Below are 9,947 nucleotides of genomic sequence, written 5' to 3'. Positions count from 1 at the left end.
GGAATCTGGGGTTGAAGAGAGACTTGGCTTCACAGAGAAGTTATTTCTTGCAGTTAAAAGTTGTGACCATGCCAGGCTTGGATGTTAGGCAGCAAATAAATTCACAAACTCCTGTATGTCAGATTTTAACAGGCTAACGCTTGAGGTAAACGGTGGTTTAAAATACAGTTAAAAATAGAGTAAAAAATACGTAACTTCCTTTTTAATTACACTACCATCTTAATGGTGCCCAAAAACTGAACAATATGATACCCTTACATTAACTTTGTAAAGGATCATAGAATTTTAGTGCTGAATCAATTTATCATCATCATTCAGGATCCTTAATGAGCACTAAATGGGAGTGGAAAAGATTGTAGGATAAACTTTGAATTAGGCTTTATTCAGTTTAGGTTTCAGAAAGAGCTCTCAAATGAAACCAGACTTACTGCTTTCTTGCACCTGTGAAGCAGCATTACTTGGCATTTCAGACCCAAGTGCCTTTTCTTTGGACATAATTACATTCTGTGACCCTTCTAGGCTATTCAGAATTGTTTTTGTGAACAAATCATTAATGAACCTGTGGTTTACATATGGCTATGCTGGTATTACCAGGCCAGGACATTACATTAAGGTTTTATTCATCATTTTACATCATTAGGGGTTTTTTTGAACAATTAGTTTTCACATAGCTTTCCATTAAATTCTTCTGAAACCAACCTGGTATCTTCCCTACCAGCACCACCCATAACAGCCTCCAAAAACCAAGAAATAAGCTGGTGCACACAGGTGGCCCTAGGTCAGCCCAGGCTTTTCACACTGGAGGCTGCCAGGGGCAGCTGGGTCAAAGCCTGGAAGAACAAACAGCTGTGTTTCTGCAGCACCGACCCTGCACTGCCAAACCCAGGCTGAAACAGCAGCAAATACAACTTTCGGTGCTAATATAAGAAATTCTGGGTGGTTCCTCTGCAGCAGAGCACTGAGCAGTCGACAAGACGTGGGCCTGGAAGCAGCACCTCCCAAAATCTGCCCAACCCTCCCTGGCAGGAGCCGAGCATTAACTGACCCCAGGCCCCTTACCACAGGTTTGTGACCCTGGGTGTACACCAGGCCTGGTTCTACCGCCATTATATCATTCCATTTGATATCCAGACATCATTAAATATCAGCAGACGCTTCAGGAGCTGTTCTTATACAGCAGAAGGGGTTGGGATGAGGCCATGAAGGTGCATGTTGGCATGTTTAGGGGAATAGCCCTGGGATGGCCTCTGTGTCTCCAAGGAGAGACCCTTTGGATGCACAGCTCTGCAAACCCCCATGGGCCTCACAGCTGGAAATGGGTCAATGGATCAGCTGGAATAGGACAAGGACCAGAAGGAGGTTGTAACACTTTGCTGGGCAAGCACAGCCATTGAGATGTCCCTGGCTGCTGAGAACAGAGACAAGCAGCATGTGCACAAAAACAGCTCTTTGGAGAAAAGGACACATCACACACACACAGCTGCACCAATACCCTTGCATGCAGCTGTGCTCACAAGCATGAAGACGATTTAAAGTAGCAGCAGAGTCACACAGCTTGAAGAGTGAGCCAAGACAAACACAGCTTCCTAAAACCTATGGCCTTGAGGCCCTTTCTGTTCTCTACAGCTTCTGTCCCAGCACAGGGCCATGTTATTCCTGGAAAACCTCTGTGATTCCTATGCTCTTTCAGCAGCCTTGCTCTGAAAGTTCCAAGGCTCATTTTTCCCCCAATGTCTAACCTGAATTCCTCCAAATAATTTAAGTCCCATGCTGTCTGACCCCAGCAGGCACACAGACTACACTCCCTTCCTTGCCATCACTACTTACGCATTGCCCTTCTTTTAGGCTGAGCTGCCTCAGTTCCTTCCACTGCTCCACACCTCATCCATGCTTGCTCCCAGGCTCAAGCAAAGCTGAGGCCATCCCTGGTGAGGAATCAATGAGGGGGGTTGTGGCCATGCCAACACACTGCTCTCTTGCTCCCCAATGCAGCGCTGGCATCTGTCCCTGCAGAATTACACAGCGTTTACTTTCACATCATTTGCCCTGTGTCCTCCCCTGCAGTCACAGCTTCCCTCCACCTCAACGGCAAACACAGGTACATTCCACTAAACCATTAAGGAAATATTTGCTAATGCCCAGGAGCCTCACTAGGCTATGCTTAACTTTGTTTTCCAGCTAATTTTAAACCACTCTGCCTGCTTGTGGAAGTAGCAAAAACCTCAAGACAACAACAGATGTTTTGCTGTCTCAGGCAAAGTCTCAGATTAGAGATTTCACAAGTAATCCAGCACTCAGCGCTTGGTGCTAAACCAAAGCAGTTTATTTCTGGCTTCCAAGAAATACCCTTCCCTGTGCCTGAGACTGGGCCCAGCCACACCTCAGTTGATTTAGGCACTTTGAGACACCAAGGGATGATTAGATACCTCCTGGAAAAAAAAATCATTCACAAAGCACACTGCTGAGCGCAGGCAGATTTACCATTAGCCAGGCAAAAAGAGGGGACACTACCTCTGAGAATATCTTCAAAGGCTTGTGCAGAATATACCCAGAATAACAAAACTCACCTCCTCTCAAATTAATCCTAAGTATTTACAGAAGACTTTATTGCTAAAATTTAACACTTTTTCCTACCCATCCTCCCCAAGTCTCCAGCAAATTGAAGATGTGGTAGAAAAACTACTTGGTAAAACACTTGGACAGGAAATCATTGTTCAAAGTCAAAAACCTGTCACTAAGATTAAACTTGCTGCTGGAGGTAACGCCAAGAAACCACATCCAGCATCAGTCTGAAGTTATAAGATCAAGCATTATCATCAGGCTGTTACAACTGCTTGTACCAACTCATGCGTGTTAGCCCTGACAAGATGCTCCCAGACACAGAGATTTGCCAACTGCAGACAGCACTGAGGAAAAGCACTGCAAGTTTCAAGAGCAGCACACAGCACATTTCCAGCCAAGGCAAATTCCCAAGCCAAGATAATGCATTGCGGAGCCACTGGAAGTCACACACTGGGCTCAAGGGGTCAAACCCTGAACTTCCCAAATTTCTGCAGAATTACCTGCTTCGAGATGTCCACAGCCTTTGTGCCAGCAGCTTTCAGTGAGCAAATGCAAGCTACAAGCTGTCCAAGGCACTTTGAATGCTAAAGGTCGCTGAAGAAGAGAGTTCAGCAAGGAGCTCAGTTTCAGGCTCTGCAAGTATCTTTTCCTCTCACATCCCACCTCATTTACCGTGACTTTTCAATAAAAACAAAGTGATAACACATCCTGTGTTTTACACAGGTAGTCTTCCAATTGCTATACAGTGTATACAAGTATGTATATAAATGCCTGCAGATTTTATTGAATCAAAGCCCTTAACCATATTGGAAATCAAAGGGGACACAATGAAGAGAGTTGCAAGAGTGGCTCTGGAGTGAGAACACATCAGAACTGAACACAGGCATTAGACTGCTTTAACATCACATCCAAAAGCGGTAAAGACATTTACATCTTGCATAAATTCTTGCTAAATAGAGCTGAACACATTTACTCTTCTCCCATGATTTGACAGCTACAGGAAAAATTAAGCCTTCAGTTCAAACTGTCTGAATTTGGCAACATGAAGTTCAGCCTGCATCTCCACAGAGGTACTTGCTTCAGGAGGTCACTGTCTTACAGTCCTCCACTTTGTCCAACAAGGAAATTGCACAATACACCCTTCATAGGAAAATATTTACACAGAAATTTTAAGCTACTGTTGAAGCGATTTAATTTTCCTAAAAATCTGCTAATGCATATCTAGCATTTTTTTTTGTGATCCTACACTCAGTGTAATTTAAATAGCATTTGAAACATTCCAACAGGAATCACATTGCACACAAGAAGCAGTTTGCTTCTCTAACATTTCTGCACACCTGCTTAGAGCCTGTGCATTTAGTGCACAAGTTTACAATGCCAAGCCTCTACATAGGTACCTAATAAATGCTACAGAACAGTTCTTTGGAATGAGGGCAAGCATCTCAGTCTCTAGGGTGTAACAATTTAAGGCTTCTTGCAGCTTCATTTTCTTGGTCAGTGAAAGCCAGAGGAGGTGCCATCCACTTCCACTCCTGGTTTGCAGTCTCCAATTTAATCAGGTAGACTAAAGCCCATTGCAGTTTCAGATGCACAGACTAGTGACAAGTCAGTTGCGGGTCACTCCAGGCCCTTCTGGAAGGAGGGATGCAAAGAAAGTCTTGAAGAAAACCCATGCTGTGCTCATAAATGAGGGAGTGGCCTGCTGCAGTTCTTGTAAAGCTTGTCCCTCATCAGGAGATGCCTCAGGTTCATCAGCTCTGCCTGCATTTCCCTCCTGCCAAAAGAAATTTGGTAAATTATCTTATTTCAGAAATGCATTAAAAGAATCAGGCATCAAACAGCATGTTTTGTTACCTAAATATCACACTCAGAATATAAAACCCATGCAAGTATCCCCAGACACACACAAAGCTGAAAAACCAAGCTGCACTCTAGTGTTGTTGGTTAAGTCATGCTGTGTGTCCAAGAACACCGTTTAGGACAATCAGGTGAACTATACATGTATTTACAACTAATTAACTTTCACTGACATCAACCAGAAGTGTCAGCTTGAAATGCAAGCCTCAGATTGCTAAAATACTCAAATCCTGCCAGATGCAGTAATCTAAACCTACCTGTTCAGCCTGTGACAGACCACTCCACTACAGCAGCCTAAAGGCCAGAAACAACTAGAAGATAATTTGCCCAAGATAATTTGTAGAAGAGGAGTTAGCTACAAAGGAGGAAGCAGGCTGGCAATGATTCCTCCATGGAAGAGTTTCTGGTGAAAGTTTTTGCTATTGCATTTAATTAGTAAACTAATACTTTCATGCTGATGATTAAAAAAAAACTACCAAGGCAGTACCTGCAAGTTATTGTTCTGGTCCTGGTTTACAGCAGCTTGAGGAGGAACATTGCCTGGGAAGGGCTGGACTGGTCTTCGTCTAAATGGAAGCCATCCAACATGGTGCCTGGGGAAGGCAATACATTTTTATTAATACTGCTTGAACTTCACTCCTTCCTGTCATACCAGCAGAGTTCAGGTAGCCCCTGACAGCAAGTTCAGCACACTGAGGTCTCTTTTGCCCTGACCCAGAAAGGGCTTTCAAAGCCTCCTGTTAGCAGCAAACCATGAGGTAGGAGGGGAAGACTGTGCATCTGTTCACATTCAAAATAAGCAGCACTACACTCAGGTTTGTAGCTAGCACACTGCTAGAGGTACAAAAAGCCTGCTTGTTAAGTATGTTCTATACAGCCTGGGGTTACTCTTGGTACTCACCCTAAAAAGACAGGCACAACAAAACATAGCAGGCCATATAGACCTTAGAAGGTATCTCTACAGCACCTGTACCTTGTAACCCACAGTATAAACTGTTCAAAACTACACTTAATCTTTATCATTAATTTAATGATAAAATTAAAGGACTTTTAATATGAGGCACTTAACCTTCACTCTCCAAGTCTGCATAGAGGTTGGAAGAGCTGATCATTTGAGCTGCTCTAGTTTCAACTCCTAGACCTACTGACAGGAGTTCATAAGCCTCCATCACTTTCTTCACTGGTGATCAAAGAATGAGAGGACAGATTACCTCTCAGACAAGACATCAAGCACGTAAGCTGAGGGCCCATTATCTTTATTGTGCTTTTAATATTTCCCCAGTTTTCCCTTCTAGAGAGGCTCAAAGGCAATTCAGGACACTGCATGCAGTTTAGCTTAGCCTGCTCACTAGAGAACACACAGCAGAAAAACCTGCATTGGTACATGACTTGGATAGCAGATGAGAGGTGCTCTTCCCAGACTTCCAACACCTGTTTCCCAACAAGCAACTGTCACTGACTGCACTGAACCTACAGATCTGTCTGCTCCACACCACCAAGCTGCTGGGGCTTTACACCAAGACCTACTTAGATTTCAAATACTTTTCTAAACAGCAAGCCAGCCACACCAGAAGCATTAATACAGAAAATAGGTAAGATTCCACCTAACACCACCCATTCTTCATTTCATCCAGGCATAGGCTATACTTAATTTTTTCCTAAATACTGAGTTACACCAGGGCAGAGGAGTGGTGCACCTTCTTGAGGTGTAAGAGTCATAAGGAGCTCAACTTTCAGGAAGCTGACCCTGGTACAAAGCTCAGTACTTCAGTAAAACCCCTCTGAATACAACAGTAAATATTAATGTCATGCACTTACAGGTACATCAGCACAGTGCCACCCATCACCAGGAGGAATCTGCTGATGCTGGAGTAGAAATAGATAATGTTGACAAAAACATAAAACAGTGTTGCTGAGTAGAGCCAGTCCAACCAGTCTCGATTGCCACCCTCCTCCTCTCTCTCCATGAGGGGACCCCCCTGGGCATTCATCCCCAGGTTCTGGTTGGCCGCTGCGTTAACCTGGGCAGCAGCATTCAGGTTGCCAGGCTGGTTTTGGGCAGGAAATGGGTCTGGGAGAGGAGCTGGGGGTGTCACTGGTGCCACTGGTATCTCCTGAGAACGTTGTGCATGGGATGGGTCAGCAGATGCAGCAGTAGATGCCAAGCTGAAACCAGAGAACACAAAGTACAGAATAAGGCCCAGGCAAATCCTTTCACAACACAGATGGACAAATTTTCACTGCCTTAGTAGAGTCAGTCACATGCAAGCAGAAAACATCAAGTTTAGAGACTACAGAAGGGCTAAAAACAAGTTTTAGTTCTACCCATAACAGTTATAGTGACTTCAGCAAGTCGAACCAGGCAACTTCCGCTTTATAAATAAAAATTTTAGTATGCCACAAAAAACTCTTTAGAGCAATGTAAAGGTAGTCTGGAAGGCTGCTGAGAGTCTCAGCTTTACCTCTGTCACTGATTTCCAGTCAGTGCTCTGTGTGCTGCTTTAAGCAGTCAAAAAAGTAAAGAGCAAAGGCTCATCTGCAGGATTACACTGACTCTACAAACACCTGCCATCCCAGCCAGAAGAGTCAGAGATCTGCAATTTGCAAGAAAGCCAAGCACCATGTGACAGAGGTACATCCCCACACCATTCAGCGTCAGTTACTATGAAAAAGACTCTTCCAACTACCATCAAAAGAGGAAGATCTCAATTTCCTTGTATTACAGTTTCTACAGTTCCTACCAGTGGCTTTGGATAGAAAACTTACTATTGCATGTAATATTGTCTTGCATAAATCTGCTGAAACCAGGACATCTGAAGCATGCTGTAGGTTGTGTAAGCAGAGAAGCCAGGAGCCACACATTGGAAGGGGTGACGAGTCGTTTCCAGCCTTGGTCAAAATTTGAACACATTCATTAGCAAATACCAGACAAACTGCAAGAGTCATTTATTACAGGACAACGTAAATAATTTCTGCCATTTTGTGCATACAAATGCAAAATAAATTCTTCCTTTGAAGATATTAAAGACATCTCTTTACCCACATGAATAAATAAAAGATTTTCAACTAACAGAGCATGTTGCTTTAGTTTCTTCCATATCCACTACAGCTTTTATATATAAGCTCATAATCTCGGCCCATGTTCCGTGTGGCATAAGGAGCTGACATCCCACACAAAGCCAACATTAAGAATCTTAGTGATGTACATAAAAATTGTACTTACCCATTACTGGCTTCTGCTGAAGACTGGCCAGCAGAAGAGCATCTTGGTCTTGCACTATCTGAGGAAGATACAGATGGTTCTTGACTGGCTTCCGACGGTAACTTTGGCTGATCAGCTTTAACCTAGGGACAGCAACGCAGATAATGGGGTTTAGTCAGGACACTATATGAGCCCTATGCAAAAAGAGTACCCTCTTATTTTTTAACTGCTGTGCTGCCACAGTACTGACACTGCTGTTGGGCACCATGCCACAAGCACCTCCATCAGTATTTTAAAGCTTCTTAAAAATGACTGGCATATAAAACTGACTTGATGTTACTCTTCCCTCTCACCGGATCTACACCTGTATTTATTAATTTTTACATATAGAGTCAGGTCCCATCTAGTTATAAAAATGAAATTGTAAGGAAGAGGGAACTGCATTCCAGACAGTGACTTCTTAGCTACAAGTTTGTACTTGCATACACAAACCACAGTACACACGAAATTCAAGAGCTGTACTGTGGCAATACATCTGTGTAATATCCAGAGCAAGACTGGCTCACATCTAGCAACCAGCAGACATGGGTAGGCTCAAATTGCCTATAATGGGCAATATAAACACCTCTAGACACATTAGCACATCCACTTGAAAGTAAAAATTGGTTTTGGCCTTTGTACTTAAGAACAGTAAGTACTCAGCTCCAGCACTAAGGCTCATCTTTGGCTTCCTCTCTACAGGCTGAGTCATGAATGAGAGCAGTTAAAGTGTTTTCAGCCAATAGCATTCTTCCTTCCCTGCACTCATTACAGAACCACTTCCACCTTCACTGCATCTTCTGCCCACAAGCACAGCCTCTGGCCGAAAGAGCCTGGGGCACTACAGATCATATTCTATTTAACAAACAGATATTCTATTTATTTCATATTTATTTAACAAATCTGAGTTTACCAGAAAGCATTTACCCTCTAATCAGTCGGTGTGTTACAACTAGATTTTCATATTTCTAACAGATGCCATGAGGATCTTTACTGATGAACTGTAGAGTTATTTTACTCAGCTTAATCCAAATACATTTTCACATTCCTAAACAAATTATCACAAAGTAATACTTACTGGCTTTGCACTAACAGGAAAAGTCTGCAGTACCAGCAAACTTCAAAATAACTATTCAACACTTCCCATTTTCAGTCACATCCCCAAGATTCAGCGTAGTATGTTAACTTAGTGTAAGTACCTCTGCACTGGTTTCTTGCACATTTGCTGGAGTCTTGAAGTTGTACACCAAATGAAGAGCATGCAACTCCCCATGCTAAAAATGTAAGTGAAGACAGGTTAAAAAAATCACTTTTTTTTATATACTTCAGCACATCATAAAAGACTTTTTTATACCTTTGGCAGCAAGTCTCTCAGATAATGATGATCAAGCAGCAGCTTCCCAGAATAAATCAGTTTTTGGTCCTCTTCAGGCTTTGAAGAAAGGAAACAAACAATAGGATTACTTGCTCTACTAAACACATACAAGCATTAACTGACAACTTGCAGCTGGATGGACAGGGACACACAACTGGAAGCACCCCACATTCAGGTGCAGAGGGAATTGTGCACATCTAAATGCAGCGAACTGAAAATGAGAACAATTGAATACTGAAGCACAAAATGACTAGCCCTGAGGTCTGAATCAGCAGGATTTAAAGCCACCCTTTGGCAAAAGACTGTTACATGCTGTCTCTTTTACAGTCTGGACAAAAACATCTGTGTTTCTTAGAAACAGAGGTTTGGAGAATGATCTGATCGGCACTGGAGAGGGTGTCAAGTAAATCCATTACACCCCACCAGCTGAACCTCGGCTGCTGCCCCTCTGGAGCCAGCCAGGGAAAGGACAGTGACCTTGTTTCACTCGTCGAGAAGTGAGGCAAAAAAAGCACATCCTGCTGCCGAAAGGCTGGGGTGCAGCAGAGCACAGCAATGCCACGCTCACTGAACCTCCGCGGTGGTTGCACCGCGCCCACGGCCCGAAAGGAAGCCAAACTTCTGCCTTTTCACCACCAAGCACCTCCATAAACCCAGTTACCTCGCTATGGGCAGACTGAGCTGCCTCCCGTTCAACAGGGAAAAAGCCTTCAGAAAAAAGCCCCGTCAGCTGTCTCCGCCAACCCCACGGTGCTGAGTCCCGGGCGCTACCCGCCCGCACTCCACCCTCCCCGGAGCTCGCCCGCAGCAGGTGCAAGCAGGCTCCCCGACAGCGGCTGGCGCTGCCAAACACCGCGCAGGACACGCCGTCCTGAGGAGAGCGGTTAACATTTAACAGAGAAGACAGGCGAA

At 43.9% G+C, this 9,947-nt stretch overlaps 1 protein-coding gene across 1 annotated transcript; it reads right to left on the bottom strand.

Moving 5' to 3' along the window:
* Nucleotides 1-4,168: 4,168 nt before the first annotated feature.
* On the bottom strand, nt 4,169-9,092 carry HERPUD1 (homocysteine-inducible, endoplasmic reticulum stress-inducible, ubiquitin-like domain member 1; the record flags this gene model as incomplete). Its single annotated transcript, XM_010183870.1, has 7 exons — nt 4,169-4,336; nt 4,907-5,012; nt 6,238-6,585; nt 7,186-7,308; nt 7,643-7,764; nt 8,860-8,934; nt 9,015-9,092. Coding segments are annotated over 7 exons (1,020 nt in total), but the record flags the coding sequence as incomplete, so codon positions are not given.
* Between the last annotated feature and the right edge of the window lie 855 nt (nt 9,093-9,947).

Source organism: Mesitornis unicolor, unplaced genomic scaffold (assembly GCF_000695765.1).
Source record: "Mesitornis unicolor isolate BGI_N332 unplaced genomic scaffold, ASM69576v1 scaffold33444, whole genome shotgun sequence".
Classification (NCBI taxonomy): Eukaryota; Metazoa; Chordata; class Aves; order Mesitornithiformes; family Mesitornithidae; genus Mesitornis; species Mesitornis unicolor.
Note: the sequence above shows the minus strand (reverse complement) of the source record. Positions and strands in the feature narration are given on the sequence as shown.